General features: G+C 51.3%; 2 protein-coding genes across 2 annotated transcripts in view; both read left to right on the top strand.

Annotated features, from left to right (window-relative positions):
* The first annotated feature begins 62 nt into the window (after positions 1-62).
* Positions 63-16,995, top strand: part of Rsph6a (radial spoke head 6 homolog A) — a 20,957-nt gene continuing 4,024 nt past the window's right edge. Inside the window, 7 exon segments of the mRNA XM_010614573.2 lie at positions 63-761; positions 3,858-4,092; positions 6,300-6,604; positions 6,606-7,014; positions 8,893-9,037; positions 9,605-9,722; positions 14,795-15,062. Coding sequence (XP_010612875.2) covers positions 202-761; positions 3,858-4,092; positions 6,300-6,604; positions 6,606-7,014; positions 8,893-9,037; positions 9,605-9,722; positions 14,795-15,035 — 2,013 coding nt within the window. The 5' untranslated portion in view covers positions 63-201 and the 3' untranslated portion in view covers positions 15,036-15,062.
* The window catches only part of Dmwd (DM1 locus, WD repeat containing), an 8,538-nt gene continuing 7,076 nt past the window's right edge, over positions 15,534-16,995 (top strand). Inside the window, exon 1 of the mRNA XM_010614645.3 lies at positions 15,534-15,554. Within this exon, the coding sequence (XP_010612947.1) occupies positions 15,534-15,554 (21 nt within the window). The remainder of the gene's footprint in view (positions 15,555-16,995) is intronic.

Here is a 16,995-nt window from a genome sequence, read left to right as displayed (position 1 = left end):
CGATCTCTGCCTCCAAGCGGGCTGGGGGGGACACGCGGGGGCGCGCCTGCGTGGACAGCGCTTTCGCGGGTGACCCAACCCAGTAACGGCCCTCACGTCCCGGTCCTTAGGAGGCCCCGACGAGCAGCTGCCTGCAGTGTGCCTGTGGGCGCCTGGTCTGGCCTGCCTTTTTCCTAGAAGTCTGCTCCCCGCTTCTGAGCCATGGGGGATCCCTCAGAGCCCCCTTCTGGGCAGAACTCCAACCGGAGGAGTTTCCAGGGCTCCGAAGAGGTCCAGCAGATGCTTCTGCCCCAGCCGCCGGGCAGTCAAGGGATCCTCACCGACCTGCCCCAGACCTTCCAAGCCACAGAGGCCCCCATGGGCCACACGGAGCCCCCCGGCTTTCCCTTGGGGTCCCAGACCTACGGCTACATGGAGGACAGCAAGACCCTGGCCGGCGAGCACACCACCAACCTGATGCTGCGGCAGCTGCAGCAGGGCCAAGGCGGCCTCCTGCAGCAACTGGAGCCCACTTGCTACTTGCCAGGGGCCAGCTTCCTGAGTCAGTTCGACAGCTACCAGAGAGAGGACCAGCACTTCAGGCCCAGCACCCAGCACAGTCCCTACCCAAGGGACGACCTTGCACCCCCGCGGTTCTCACTCTCAGACCAGAGCTTCTTGTACTACAGCCCCGAGGTGCCTGAGCTCCAGATGCGGGAGCTGGCAGTGCAGAACGCCAAGGCCTATCTGCTGCAGACCAGCATCGGCTCAGACCTCAGCCTGTGAGAGGGGCCGGGAGCGGGGAGGGGGCACCCAGGCAGGGAAGGAACCTGGCCAAGCCCCTACCTCCAACTCTGGGCTCTCAGATGAGACCCGGGACTGGCCTGAGCTCCCACCCAGCTAGGCATGCGGGAAGGTGTGCCAGTCATCATTGGCGTTTCTCACACACCTAGCTCTCCTGTCCTCTGTCCCTGTCCCACAGAGGAGGAGCCTGAGCCCAAAGTCAGGTGTCACTCCTCCAAGATTATGCAGGTAGGATATGACAGAGCCAGGATTCCAGGTCAAATGACTTGGGTCCCGAGTCCACCTACCACTCCTGGGGGCACAGCTTCTGTGCTCCGAGCTTCCTGCTTGAGAAAGGAGCCCCTTAGCTGTGGTCACAAATAACTCTCAGCCTCCATGAGAGACTCATGATGCCCAGAACCTAGAGAGAGAATGGATAGTAAACAAAAATAGTAAGGGAAGCTAGGGGTGGTGGCTCACACCTACAGTCCCAGCTTGCTGAGAGGCTGAGGCAGGAGGATTGTAGATTTGAGTCCAGGCCAGGCAACTTAGCAACTTAGTGAGACCCTGTCTCTAAATGACAAAAAAATTAAAAGCTACAGATGTAACTCAGTATGAAGACCCTGGGTTCAGTCCCTGGTACCAGCAGAAAAATGTGACAGGATAAGGAGGACAGGGCGTGTGAATTGGGCCTAGAGCACTGTGCAGGTAACCACTGTGAAAGGGGTCCAGGGATGGGGCGGGACAGATGCAAAGGCTCAGAGGCTTGTGAGGAGGCAGGTGTGTCTGGAGCCAGGGGAGGAAGGAGAGGAGGAAGAAGAGGTTGATGATGGGTCTTGTGTGCCAGCCATTCCTCTCAGGAGGAAGTGCAGCAGGTGTCGCTCCTCCCCACAGCTTCCCAAGGCCCAGCCCACCCTCCAGAGTCCATTGCTAGTCACTGTCTGCTCCCACCCGAGGGCCTGAAATCCAATCTGAATTAACCTCAAGGTTCCGCCAACAAATCTCACCTCAGGAATCTTCAAGTTTCCTTCTGGAAAAGCCCTGGCTAGTCTCACTTCTCACTCTTCTGGCCGCAGTGAGGGCCTGTACCGCAGCAGGACTGCTGACAGCCAGGCACAGTTGCACACACCTGCAATCCCAACTACCCGGGAAGGTGAAGCAGGAGGATCACAAGTTCAAGGCAGCCCGGGCAGCTTAGCAAAAATAAAAAGGGCTGGGGGTGGGGTAGAGGGCTCACTGGTGGAGTTACTTCCCTAGGAGGTGTGAGGCCCTGGGCAAGGAAAAAACCTGACAATCTACTCAGCTGCAGACAGTGGCACAGACATGCTCTGCAGTTAGACCAGCTTGGTTTCAAATGCCGACAGTGTCACCACTGTGTGACCTTCGGACCTCAACCTCCTGTGTCTTCATCTGTAAAGTGGGGTTCCTGGTTGTGAGACTGCAACATTGCTCTCAAGTGCCTGGCTGTGGTGACTGGCAGTCATTCCTCTATTCAGGTCACACTGACCCTTCTTTCCCCAGCATGCCAGTGGCACCCTCCCAAATGGGCACACATTCCCCCAGTCATAGCGTCTGCAAACTACGACAGTTTTGTTTCTCACCAATCCTATTTTTTTCTTTTCATGTCTTATTGCATTGGCTGCAACCTCCAGAATGTCATTAAATACAAGTGGTTAAAGCAGGTGTCTTTAAGGAAAAAAAAAAAAAGCAGGTGTCTTAGTTACTTTCTCATTGCTGAGACTCAATATCCACCACCAACAAAATAAAGGAGGAGGGATCTACTGTGGCCCACATTTTCAGTCCAGTTCACCTCCTCAAGGCAGGAAGTCATGGTGGAAAGGCCTAGTGGAAAAAACTGCTCACTGCATGGCAACCAGGAAGCAGGGAGTCCAAGGAAGAGCCTGAGAGGGACAGATGTCCTGCCAGGTCACATGCACAGTGCCCAGCTTCTCCTGACCAAGACTACTCCCATAATCGAATCACCTTTTGAAAGCTCCCCATGCAGCCGGTAGGATGGCACACTCCTGTAATCCAAGCACTTGGGAGGCTGAGGCAGGAGGATCACTATGTAGCCCAGACTGGCCTCAAACTCCAGACCCTGTCTTGAAAAACAAATACAAAACACAAAAGCCCCCACATCTGAGTGCATGAGGCTTTGGGGTAACATCTAGATACAATAGCAGGCATTCCTGTTCCCAATCTCAGGGGAAATACTGTTTTTCACTATTGTATTTGATACCAGCTGTTAGTTCATAGTGGCTGCTCCAAGATTGTAAGAGTTATCTAGGCTGGGAATGTAGCTTAGCAATGGAGAGCTTTCGTAGGATATGCGAGGTTCTGGGTTCAACCACCAGCACTGAAGAAAAAAAATTTTTTTTTTTTTTGAAACAAGGTCTCTCTAGGTAGCCCAGCCTGGCCACAAATTCTTGCAGTCCTCCTGCCTCAGCCTCCTGAATGCTGAGATTGTAAGCATGTGCCACCATGCCCAGCACAAGTATTTTCTTTAAAGACTTTCCTGTACTTACTGAGGTGATGTTGTAGTTCTCCTTTGATGTGTGTATGTTAAGCTAGATTGATTGTATTATTTTAAAGTCAGTCCATTCTGCATTCTGACAAAATACTGCTCTAAAACCTGCATGATCTGCCCCTATCTCTCCACACAGATCTCAGCTTTAATGCCACCTCGCTGAGGACTTCTCTGGCCTCCGTTTATTATTTATTTATTTTTGGTATCAGGAATCGAACTCAGGACCCTGTGCTTGCAAGGCAAGCAGGGTTCCACTCAGCTAAATCCCTGGCCTCAGCCTCCCTGTTTAAAACTGCAAAGCACCTCCCCTTCCCAGGCATTTTCCTCACCACCACCACTCCCTGCTTTCTTTGTCACCATAGAAATTACTAGCCGGTGCCTGACACCCTGTATGTTCTGCCTGTTTGGTTCACGTCTGCCTCCATCCTCAGAATGTCACTTCCACCAGACAGGGACCCAGTCTCTGTACCCCGTGTCCTCAGCACCAAGCACAGGGTGAAGCACGCAGCAGCGGCCGCAAGCTGAGCAGTGCTGTGTCCCCCCTGCCCGCTGCTCCCGCGGGAAGCAGGTACGAGCACCTGGTGAACCTTCTGACGAAGATCCTGAACCAGCGACCCGAGGACCCCTTGTCCATCCTGGAGTCTCTGAACCGCACCACGCAGTGGGAGTGGTTCCACCCCAAGCTGGACACGCTGCGGGATGACCCGGAGATGCATCCCACCTACGAGATGGCGGAGAAGCAGAAGGCGCTGTTCGTTAGGGGCGGTGGCGGAGAGCGCCAACAGGAGATAGAGGAGGAGGTGGTAAGCCAGTGGGGTGATGGGGGTGGGTAGGCGCAGGTGTGCTGAGCACCGGAAGTGACTTCCTAGTTTGTGAGCGACCCGCTAGGGGCGGGGCCCGGCCGAGGGTTGTGGGCTTTCTTCTGCGGCCACTAGTGCTCCTGGAAGGCTTGGAGCAGAGGAGAAGATCTGCTCCAGTTATTTTGGAAAGCTGGCCCCAGGGCCTGGTGGTGCACGCCTGTAATCCCAGCACTCTGGGCCGCTGAAGAAGGAGGGTCTCAAAACTGAGATCAGACTGAGCTAAATAGTGGAGAGACCATCTCCAAATAAAAGTTTTTTTGTTTTGTTTTGTTGTTCTGGGCGTGGTGGTGCACACCACTACTTTGAAGAGGCTGATGTAGGAGGATCACTGTGAGTTTGAGGTCAGCCTGGGCTACCTAGTGAGTTTAAGGCCAACCTGAACGACACAGCGAGGCCCTGTCTCAAAAATGTGCCTGGTCACACCGTCTGCCCTTCATACCCTCCGTGCCCTTCATGGGCTGTTAAGAGTGCTGCGTTCAAATCAGTCACGAAGGAACCCCGGGTGGTGAAGAGAGGGGACCCTGTGACTCTGACTTCTACTACTGCGGGGGAGAAAAGAGGGCATAGCAGACCCCACACAGATTCTTGCAGCCTTTGTCCTTCTAGCTGTCACTTCCGCTGGTCAGACGCCGCCCCACAGGGTAGGGTGGGGATGTATAATCTCCCTGCAGAGAAGGATTTCAAACATTTGTGAACAGTAGTATAGTTACGTGGGCAAGAAAGGAGATGAAATAAATTGTTCTCGGTTTAACACTGTGCTCCGAATTGAATTGAGGTTTTAAAGGAATGCAGTAGATACTTTTAGGTCAAGCGAAAATGGGGCAATCATTATTCAGTCTTACGCGACTAGTGTTAGGGGTGGCCATGCCCCCATAAATTCAGTACTGAAGTCTTAAGCTTCACCAAATGACTTAATATGTGACTTTAGGAATACTGTCATTGTAGATGTAATTTGCTACTCCCTCCTTTTTTCTGCAGTATGGAGGATTTAATCCAAAGAGTGCTGAGCTCATGCCTAGCTATTTTATTGTTTTTTTTTTTTTTGATACCGGGGATCAAACTTGGGTCCTTGTACTTGCAAGGCAGGCGGCAGAACCACTGAGCTAAACCCCTGACCCTGATTTTTATTTTATTTTATTTATTTGGTACTGGGGATCAAACTTGGGACCTTGCACTTGCAAGGCAGGCAGTGGAACCATTGAGCTAAATCCCCGGCCCTACAAGAGCTTTCTATCTGTCTCATATCCTCCTGCTTTAGCCTCCTGAGTAGCTGGGATTTCAGGTAGGTAACACTACACTCAGCTACTGGTCAAGTTTATTTTTTTAGTCTTTTTTGGTATCAGGAATCGAACTCAAGGCCTCAGACTTACTAGACAGTTGCTGCACTGCTGAGCTACATCCCAGGCCCAAGTCTAGATGAGATCAGAATGGAGCAGGGTGAGCTCCCAATCCAACCTACTGGTGTTACAAAAAAAAAAAAAAAAAACAGGGCAGAGGCAGCGGGTATGGCAGCACACACCTCTAATCCCAACTACTTGAAAGGCTGAAGCAGGAGGATCACAAGCATGAGACCCTGTCTCAAAATTCAAAAGTAAAAGGGATGGGGGATATAGCTTAGCACTCCCGGGGTTCAATCCCCAGTACTGAGAGGTGAGGAGAATTAGACGGGAAACTTGTGGGAGAGGCCAAGACTGGGCAGGGCAGAGATTGGGTATACTTCTAAAGCCACGGGGCTCCAGAGAGGGTCAGTAACCACCAGAAGGTGGGAGGGAGGAGACATAAAACAGATTTTCTCGCACAACTGTCAGAAAAAATCAAATTTATCAACACCTTGATCTCCAACCTCTGACCTCCAGAGCTGAGACAACTGATTTCTGTTTGGTGTGTTGTTGTTGCTGTTGTTGTTGGTGGTGGTGTTAGTGGTGGTGGTGTGTGTGTGTGTGTGTGTGTGTGTTTGTGTGTGTGTGGAGTCATGGTCTCGCTAGTTCAGGCTGGCCTTGAACTCACCATGCAGCCCACGCCTGCCTTGAACTCACATCGATCCTCCTGCCTCAGCCTACCCAGTGCTGGGACTACAGGCGCTGGCTTCTCGACTGCTGAAGAGGCAGGCTAGAGAACAGGCCTGGCTGTCGCCCGCCCCCTTCCCCTAGATGGACACCGCCGTGCCCAACATCATGGAGATGGCCTTCCACCTGGAGCAGGCCGGCGTGGGGCTGAGCTCGGACGAGAGTTTCCGCATCTACCTGGCGCTGAAGCAGCTGGTGGAGCAGCAGCCGGTGCGCACGTGCCGCTTCTGGGGCAAGGTCCTGGGGCTGAGGCGCTGCTACCTGGTAGCGGAGGTGGAGTTCCGCGAGGGCGAGGAGGAGGCGGAGGAGGGCGAGGTCCTGCTGCCGGAAGGCGCCGCGGCGCTGGAGCCGCACGGCGGCGAGGAGGAGGAGGAGGAGGAGGAGGTGAGGCAGGGAGGACAGCCGCACAGGCGCCAACAAGTATCTGTATTTCGTGTGCACCGAGCCGGGCCGGCCGTGGACGCGGCTGCCGCACGTGACACCGGCGCAGATCGTGTGCGCGCGCAAGATCCGCAAGTTCTTCACCGGCCACCTGGACGCGCCGGTCGCCAGCTACCCGCCCTTCCCGGGCAACGAGGCCAACTACCTGCGCGCCCAGATCGCGCGCATCTCGGCCGCCACGCACATCAGCCCGCTCGGCTTCTACCAGTTCGGCGAGGAGGAGAGCGACGAGGAGAACGGGGGCGGCGCGGGGCGCCACACCTTCGAGGAGAACCCCGACTTCGAGGGCATCCCGGTGCTCGAGCTGGTCGACTCCCTGGCCAACTGGGTGCACCACACGCAGCACATCCTGCCGCAGGTGAGCCCCACGCATGAGAGGCCCGGGCCGCCCCCTTGTCAGTCCCCTCGTTCCTTCGACAGGGAGTGGTTGATAATCGGCGGTCAGAAGCTCTTGGGAGCTGGGCCTGGTGGTGCACACCGGTTATTCCCGCGCTCCGGGAGACTGAGGCAGGAGGCTTCCAAATTTGAGCCCCACCCTCAGCGCCACGCCCAGTTTAGTGATTTAGCAAGACCCAATCTCAAAAAATAAGAAGGGCTGTGGATGATGGCGCACTTTTGTAATCCCAACACTCGAAGGCTGAAGCAGGAGGATTGCCGTGAGTTTGAGGTCAGCCAAAGCTACATAGGGAGATGCTCCCCCCCATAAATAAATAATTAAATTTAAAGAATGGACCGGGGTTTAGCTCAGAGGTGCCATTTTGCCAGCGCAAGGTCCCAAGTTCCATCCCCAGACCCACAAAAATAAATATATAAATAAATAAATAAAATAAGCTAGGCGTGGTGGTGCACACCTGTAATCCCAGACTGGTGAGGCTGAGGCAGGAAGATCACTGTGAGTTCGAGACCAGCCTGGGCTACACAGTGAGTTCCAGGTCAGTCTCAACTAGAGACACTGTCTCAAAAACCACACACACACATAAAAACAAAACAAACAAATAAAGTAAAAAGGGTTGTGGGTGTAGCTCACAGTGAAGGTCTTGGGTTCAGTCACCAGTACAGGGTCTGGGAGGATTGACTGTAGGAACCAAACACATCTTGCAGCAGAATTTTCTAGATTTTGAAAAGGTTGCTAGGGTTAAGTACTGTGTATTGTACAGCACATAGGCAGGGCCCACAGCCTGTCTTCAAATGCATCAGTATTTCTGCAGCAAAGCTGACTACCTCTTCTTAGCTTGGGCTTGCTGCCAAATGACTTATGAAAACACTTTGGTTTTCTTTTCAGTGCTAGGGAACCCAATTCAGGGCCTCACACAGGCGAGGCAAGTGCTCAGCTGCTCAGCTACATTCCAGACCCCAAATCTGGTTTTCAAAGCTATTCAGAGTCTGAATTGTGGATGAGATGATGAGCCATAATAGGTACAGTGGCACACGCCTGTAATCCTGACACTTGGGAGGCTGAGGCAGGAGGATTGCCGAGAGTTCAAGGCCAGCCTGAGCTACATAGCAAGACCCTAAAAAAAAAAGCCAGAGAGAGAGAGAGAGAGAGAGAGAGATTATGGACCTGACCTGGATTTATTTTGTGCCTAGAGTGTCCCAAATTTATTTCGAACATTTCTTTTTCCTTTCCTTTTCTTTTTCTTTTTTTTAAACAAGATCTCACTATGTAGCCCAAGCTAGCTTTGAACTCAAAGTGATCCTCTTGCCTCAGCCTCCCTGAGTGCTGGGATTCAAGCACTCACCACCACAGATGGGTCCAAGCTTATATTTATACATTTATTCATTCAAGGAGACATCTGAGCCAGACGTGGTGCTTAGAGAAACCCTGCATCAAAATTTTAAAAATAAAGTCTGGGGGTGTACATCAGTGAGAAGGTCCTGGGTTCAATCTTCAGTACTGGGGAAAAACAAGTAGAAAGCACCTGCTGGGTTCTAGGAACTTTTAATTATCTAACTCATTAAGCCATTATTGACTTCACAATGTTTTATTGAATCCACTTAACTCCTTTACCATTCCCTACCATTCCCATTTCACAGCAAATGGAGCGGAAGTCTGGGTCTATGTTCACTCCTGAAGCCCTGGGTTCCACCGCAGCCCCCCACCCCCCAGCAGGACGGAAGGGGACTCACTGTCAGTGGGAGGCAGGTGGCTCCCGGTCCTGCCTGCCTCCCTGTGCTCCCCAGTTCAGGCCCGCTCCGTCCCCCGGGGGCTGCTGCCGGACCCCACTCCCACCCACAGGGCCGCTGCACTTGGGTGAACCCTTTGCGGAAGACAGAGGAGGAGGAGGAGCTGGGGGAGGAGGAAGAGAAGGCCGACGACGTGCCGGAGGAGGTGGAGCAGGAGATTGGACCTCCGCTGCTGATGCCGCTCTCCGAAGATGCAGGTAAGGGGCCCTGGTCTGGGAGAGGGTGGCACAGAGGGAGGCCAGGCAGAAAGTCCAGGGCCATCACGGGGCCCGTCTTGGAGCCTCAGTTGCTTCCTGAACACCACCCTCTCCTGGAGTGGCAAAGGCTTTAATATCTGATGTGGCCATTGAGTCCCAGGAGAGCTTTGGGGAAGGAGATGTAGTTAGGGACCCGCCCCCCCAAGGCCAGACTTAGCTGGATTTGGATGAGGCAGCTGGAGGGGAGAGGAAGGAGAGGCTGGTGAGGGTGGGCCAGAGAATGGACTTAGGCCCAGCCTGTGAGGGACGCCGGGTGCCTATCTCCCCCCCCACCAGGTGCCACCACTGAGGCTCACGTGGTGAAGTGGCCTCCAGGGCCACACCCAAGCGAGAGGGAGGTCTGGAACCCGGTTGGACAGGACAGCCCAAGCCATTGTCAGGGCAGCTGCTCTGGTGACACCCTGGTCCTCTGGCTCTGCTTTCTCCCTTCCTTCTCCTCCTCTACCCCAGGGCTCTGTGGAGGGTGTGGGGACCTCTGACCCCGTGCTTCTCTACATCCCGCTGCAGAAATCATGAATATGTCTCCCTGGACCACCCGCCTGTCCTGCAGCCTCTGCCCGCAGTACTCTGTGGCCGTAGTGCGCTCCAATCTGTGGCCTGGGGCCTACGCCTACGCCAGTGGCAAGTATGGCTTCCTGTCCCTCCCAGCAGGAGCCCTCTCAGGCCTCCCTCAGAGCTGGCAACTACCAGCAAGGGCAGATTAGGAGGATCCCCTGACTCCCTCCCAGAGGTTCCACTGGGGCTAAAATAAGAAATCCAAGTCGAGCCAATGGAAGGAGCTATAGTCCCAGGTACTCTGGAGGCTGACGCAGGAGGATCACATAAACCTAGGAGTTCAATCTGAAAACAATAACATAAAATTCCAGATGAAAGAATGGAGGATCTGGATCCAGGCATGTAGCTTAGTGGCATGGCGCTGTGCCTGCCTCGAAAGGTCCTGAGTTTGATCCCCAGTGCAAAAAAAAAAAAGAAAAAAAAAAGTGGCTCAGTGGTTCTGCCACCTATCTGTCTCATAAGGGCAAGAACCCAAGTTCGATCCCCAGTACCAAAAATAAATAAATAAATTAATTAATTAAAAAGTAAAAAAAAGAGGCTCTGAGAAGGGAAGGGAATGGCACAGGGCCACACCAAACTTGTGGGATGCTAAGCTGGATCTCCAGTTCCCTGACCTCTGGGCAGGGGGAGTTGACTCTTCTGGATCCCTGGATAGTTCTTCCAGTCGGGTCTGCTTTCAAGAGGTGGAAATCTTCTCCACCGGATGGCCCAGCAGTTGCTCCCAAAAGATTGGCAAGCCAGAGTCACCTGGCTGTTCCAGCCCCAGCAACACCCTCTTCAGTCCCTCAGCCCCTGACTCTAGAGTCCTAGAGGAGCCGGGTGGGGGCGCTACCAGCTCTGTCCACCAGATGGCAGCAGCTTTTTCACAGATTTCATGGCATCTTGACACTTGCACCACTTCTTGGCAATTTTTTTTCTTCTAAAGAGGCTGGGAAGTGGCATGCTTGTTTTCACCCAACTCCTTCTTCTGGCCACTCCCTAACTTACCAAGTTGCCTCTGGATCAAAGGATCCAAACTTGGGGTTCCACTCGCCCACCCTTCCACCCCTCTGCCCATACCCCCACTCCTCCACATGGCTGTCCGTCCTTCCCCTGCACAAGACCCTGGAATGTCACCACTGCCAGCTGTGTTCCAGACCCAGGCCCTTTGCTGGAAAGACGGACATGGCTGCTGTCCCAGAGCAGGCAGAGGAAGCAGAGGCAGACAACATGTCCCGGACCCCTCCGGCGGAATAATACCCCATTCCAAGGGAACAAGTGAGGCTGTGAGTTCAGTGAGTGCCTCAGTGCCTGTCAGGCATTCGGGGATCCCAGAGCAATGATTCCTGGGGAAAGCAGCTGAGCTGAAATCTGCAAGGGAAAGGAGTAGCCGGCAAAAGGCCAGCCGAAGGAACATCTAAGACCAGAGCTTCCCAGGCTGTCAATGTGAAGGCTCCAGGGGATCTGGTTAGGACGCAGATTCTTTCTGGTTACAGGGGTCTTGGATGGAGCCCGAGATTTAGGACCCTCCCCAGCAGTGGGGCTTTGAACCCAGGGCCATATTTCCAAGCATTTTTTTTTTTTTTTTTTTTTTTTTTTTTTTTTTTTTGGTACTGGGGATTGAACTCGGGTCCTTGCACTTGCAAGGCAGGCTGCCAAATTGCTGAGCTAAATCCCCAGCCCTTAGCTTTTTTTTTTTTGAAACAGATTCTCACTAAATTGCCCAGGTTGGGCTCAAATTTGAGATCCTCCTGCCTCAGCCTCTGAAAGTACTGTGATTGCAGGCGTATGCCGTCATGCCTGATGAGATCTGGCATTTTTAAACAGCTCCAAGTGAGGCCGATTGCTGATTCAGGGGCCATGTGGCTAGGGCTGGCAGGGGCCTGGAGCCTGCCAGGGTGGCTGTGTGTTGAGCGGTGCTGGAGGAAAGCAGTGCTCTGTGGAATAGAAAAGCATGAAAACAAGGTGGAAACAAAATCGCTGCTCCAGGACCAGAACTCTGGATCTCACCTCTCCCCATCTTCTCTCCTGTCTCTGTCGCTCCCTGTCCCAGAGTCCTCTCCTTTTTCTCCCACTTGTTTCTCTCCCATTTTCTAGCTGGACTTATGTAGAAGGGCAGAATTGGTAGGCGAGGACCCTCCCAGTGGCTGGCTTTCTTCCTTCTTTCTTTCCTTCCTTGCTTGTTTGCTTCCTTCCTCCTTCCCTTCCAGTACCAGGGATCGAACTCAGGACCTTGCACTTGCCAGGCAGGTGCTACACCCCTGAGCTCCATCCCCACCCTGGGCCTCCTTTATCATCAACCTCACAGCAGGACAGTGGCCACAGGGAATCTTGGTTGACTTTGCTTCCTTCTGTGCCCCAGCACCTAGAGCAACATAAGAGCTACATAGATCATTTTGTTTTATTTTTTTTCTTATTGAGTTTATTGGTACTTTTTAGGTATACATACATAGATCATTTAAAATGTTTTAGTAGCTATATTTAAAAGATGAAGATCTGGGCTGGGGATTTAGCTCAGTGGCTCCTCTGCCTGCCTTGCAAGTGAAAGAACTGGAGTTTGATCCCTGGTACCAAAAATAAATAAATGAATAAGTAATGAGATCAGCAAATAAATTAATTGTAGTAACATATTTTTGGGGGGGTACCAGGGGTTGAACTCAGGTCCTTGCACTTGTGAGGCAAGCAATGGAACCACTAAGCTAAATCCCCCGCATGTAGTAACATATTTTACCTCACATATCTAAGTTGTTATAATTAAAACATGAAATCATTAATGAAAAGTTAAAATCATTAACGAGCTATTTTATTTTATTTATTTATTTATTTATTTAGGTTTTTCTGAAACAGGGTCTCACTATGTAGTTGAGATTGACCTGGAACTCACTGTGTAGGCCTGGCTGGTCTTGAACTTGCAGTGATCCTCTTGCCTCAGCCTCCCGAGTGCTGGGATTACAGGCGTGTGCCACCATGCCTGGCCAACGAGCTATTTTATATTCTTTGTTTCATAGTAAGTCTTCAAGGCTGGGAATAGAGCTCAGTGGTAGGGCACTTGCCCAGCATGCAGATAACAGTAAGTTAAGCCTGTCATGGCTCACACCTGTGATCCCTGCCCTTGAGAGGCCGAGGCAGGAGGATCGCTGTGAATTTGAGGCCAGCCTGGCCTACATTTTGAGTTCAAGACCAGCCTGGACTGCATAGCAAAACCCTGTCTCAAAAAACAACAGGGCTGGGGATTTAGCTCAGTGGTTCCATCTCCTGCCTTGCAAGCACAAGAACTCCAATTCGGATCCCGGTACCAAAACAACAAGAAGCCGGGTGTGGTGGTGCTCGCCTGTAATCCCAGCACTCAGGAGGCTGAGGCAGGAGGATTGCTGTGAGTTCGAGACCAGCCTGGGCTACATAGTGAGTTCCAGGTCAGTCTCCATTACATAGTGAGACCCTGTCTCAAACAACAACAACAACAACACATAAAAAAGAAGAGGAGGAAAAAGAAAGTTCAGGTTGCCCTAGGAAATGTAGTGACTTATCAAAATCCTGTTTCAGAATTTAAAAATTAAAAATGGTCTGGGGGTGCGGCTCAGTGTCAATCCCTTGGGTTCAGTCCCCACCATTGGGGGGAAAAAAAAGACCTTCATTTCAATTCTGGGCACTGAGTTTTTATTTTTTTATTTTTTGTTACCGGGGATCGAACTCAGGTCCTTGCACTTGCAAGGCAGACACTGGAACCACAGAGCTAAATCCCCTGCCCCCTGAGTTTTTATTTTTATTTTTTATTTTTTGATACTGGGGGTCAAACCAAGCACTGAGAAAAAAAAAGAAAAGAAAAAGAAAGAAAGCAAAGTAATACATTGAAGGACTGGGCGTGTAGCTCAATGGTAGAACATCTGTCTAGCATTTGATAGGCTTTGGGTTCCATCCCCAGGATTAGGGGAAAACAAAAACAAAGCAAAACTAAGTCTTCAGAATCTGGGATGTACTTGTACTTTCCATTTACAGTGCACTTCAATTTGGATACTAAATTTTCCCCAGAAATATCTGGACTGTATTCACATCATCAGAAATACATTTTTTTTTTTTCCTTGAGACAGGGCTTTGCTTTGTAGTGCAGGTTGGCCTTGAATTCACTATGTAGCCCAGGCTGGCCTCAAAGTGGTATCTATCCTCCTGCCTCAGCCTCCTAAAGTTACAACCATGTGCATCAGAAATACCTGACCTGTATTCAGACTGAAAAATATTTATAGTTTTAAAAAATAAATAAATACAGAAACATATTTATAGTTGAAAATGGAGATTCAAGTACGCAAGATGTTCCGGACATTCATAGAAGTTTTCCAGTAACCAAATTGAGTCTCAATTTTATTATTTAAATTGAAACTAATTAAAATTAAAAGGGCCGGGGATCTAGCTCAGTGGTTCCGCCGCCTGCCTTGCAAGCGCAAAGACCTGAGTTCAATTCCCAGTACCAAAAAATAAATAAAAAAATAAAAATAAAAAGCCCATTCCACCCAACAACAGCAAAATGTATATTCTTCTGAAGCATTCATGGAACACACTCCAGGACCAAGTACTTAGGCAGGATTCTCAATAAATGTGAACCAATTGAAACCATGCAAAATATCTTCTCTGACCACCATGGAATTAAATTAGAAATCATAATAGAAGAGAACTGGTCAAGCAGAAATCCCAAGCCAGGAATGGTCATGCACACCTGGAATCCAGCACTCGGAGGGACTGAGGCAGGAGGAACACAAATTTGAGTTCAGCCTGAGTAACTCAGAGATTTGGTGACACCTTGTCTCAAAAGAGCAAAAACAAACCAAAAACCCCTGGGGATGTAGCTCATTGCAAAAGACCTGGGTTCAATAAAGTCATCACACTGGAAATTAGAAAAATTACATAATACAATTGAAAAATTAGACTTCCCCTTCCCCTCGTTATGTTTCAAGCATTCCTGCAGCCGTGCTCTCAGATGGTGCCACTCTAGACCTAAACTTGTACAGCGTAGGTGCTCTGTAAACATTTGTCCAATAAACAGAGGGACAGAGAAACGGGGTGGGTGTGTTTCACCTGACCCCGCGAGACTGTGCGAGACTTGGCGTTCAGGCTGTGCCCATGCTCTGGGCAGCCCTTACAGAGTTTCATGCTACCTCGCTGCCCCTCTAGAAAGTTTGAGAACCTCTACATCGGCTGGGGTCACAAGTACAGCCCGGACAACTTCAACCCGGCCCTGCCAGCCCCGGTCCAGCAGGAGTACTCGAGCGGCCCGGAGATCATGGAGATGAGCGACCCCACCGTGGAGGAGGAGCAGGCCCTGCGGGCTGCCCAAGAGCAGGTCCTGGCAGCCGCGGAGGACGAGGAGGAGGAGGACGAGGAGGAAGAGGAGGACGAGGACCTGGAGGACTAGGGCCCTGCAGCTCCTTGCCCCAAGCAGGTAGACCGCAGTTTTGCCTTCCATGTAGTCAGTTCCCGATTGTATTTTCAGTAGTTTGCTTCCTGCTGCTGGTGTGCAAGGGTGGAAGGCAAATAAATTTCCAGTGCAGTGATCGATTTATTCATTCCCCACATTTGTGGACCTGGATGTCAAGTTAGGGCCGTTGCTCTGTGCTGGGAGCGGGGGCTGACAGCTGCTTGCTGAGCCCCTACTTCTTCATTTATTCAGTTGGCCATCACAGGGATACCGAAGTGACCCCATTAGCCCAGTCCTGTGCCGAAGACACAGAAATATCTATGTGGGCCCCGGCCTGCCTTCCCAGGGCTCGCTCTCTCTGAGGAAGACAGGCTTGTCCCCAGACGATGGCAGTCCCCCTAGAGGAGCTCAGAGGACTGACAGAGCTGCTGAGCCAACTCCTAAGAGGGCAAGAAAAGGAATGCGGAAGGGCATTCCAAGCACAGGGAACAGCATATGCACAGATGTGAGGGCAAGGTACAGTGACCATACGATGGAACAGGGCAGTTTCTCCTTTTAGGTGGTACATGGTGTAAGAGGTTAGTGGACAGAGATGAGGCTGGAAAAAGAGATTGGCTGAGGCCAGACTGCACAGGGCTTAATTTTACCAGGCAGCTAGGAGCCACACGTGGTCTGGATCAAGGGAATGCCCTGATCTTATTTGTACTTTGGAAAGACTCCTCTAGGCAAATGTCTAGTGGCCCAAACCTTTAATTCCAGCTACTCAGGAAATTGAAGCAGGAGGATTGCAAGTTAAAGGCCAACCAGGGCAATTTAGAGAGACACTGTCTCAAGTGCTGGGTGTGGTGGCACACACCTGCAATCCCAGCATTCCGGAGGCTGAAGCAGGAGGATTGCTGAGAGTTCAAGGCCAGACTGGGCTACATTGTGAGCTGGCTGCCAACCTGAACTACACAATGAGACCCTATCTTTAAAACAACAATAGTCTAGGGAAGCCAGACAGGATGGTTCACACCTGTAATCTCAGCACTGTGGGAAGCGAACCAGATTGCAAGTCTGAGCCCAGCCCAGGCACTTTAGTGACTTAGTGAGACCCTGTCTAAGAGGGGGAAGGGGCTGTGTAGTTCAGCGTGAAGGTCCTATGTTCACTCCCCAGTACCAAGAGGCCAGGCAGGAGTCTGGGAGACCAGGGACAAGACTGATGCGGGGGTACTCAGCAGCAGAAGTTTAGAGAAGGACTATAAAAAGGAAGGAAATGAAAAAGAAATTCTGATGGTAGGATGCAGAGACTTGGGCGCTGGAAGTGGGAGGAGTGAAGAGAAATGGTATAAATTCAAGTAGACACACAAATCTGTGACCCAGGGGACTGGGTAGCTGGCAGAGCCAGTCTTAAGATGCCATGCTCACTATAGGACTTGGGAGCTGGACATTCTGGTGAGAAATCTGAGAAGCCTTTGAGTACTGGAGTCTAGAAAAATCTGTGTTCGGGCCAGGGTGGCTTCAGCAGAAGAGAGGGGAGACTTTGGGTTACTAATGGATCATTGGGGCACGGGGGCATCGCAAGGATCAATGAAATTTTGGAATCAGAGGTAGGTTTTGGAGGAAAAGTAAGGCTATTGAAGACAGTGAAATCATGGAAAAGTATAGTGGAGGCTGGTGAAAAATACAGGTGATGTTTGGAGTTAGCATTAATTATAGTGGATCAGATGAAGCTTCGGGGGTTTTGTGGCGACACTCGGGTCTACTATGATTTGGGGGACCCAAATTTGAGGATTTGGGGGTGGGAAGAAATGGTTAGGGGCTTTAAGCTGTCAGTGGGAACACTGGATATTGGGAGGGTGTATTGTGAATTTAAGACACAAGGATCACTTAGGGTAAGTTGTGGCATCGTGGGAGGGCTGTAATACAGACGAGGCCGTGTGTGTGTGTGTGTGTGTGTGTGTGTGTGTGTGTGTGT

Source organism: Fukomys damarensis, unplaced genomic scaffold, assembly GCF_012274545.1.
Source record: "Fukomys damarensis isolate Sample0158 unplaced genomic scaffold, DMR_v1.0_HiC HiC_scaffold_19, whole genome shotgun sequence".
In the NCBI taxonomy this organism is placed as follows: Eukaryota; Metazoa; Chordata; class Mammalia; order Rodentia; family Bathyergidae; genus Fukomys; species Fukomys damarensis.
The sequence above is the reverse complement of the archived record's forward strand: the minus strand, read 5'-3'. Positions and strand labels throughout refer to the sequence as shown.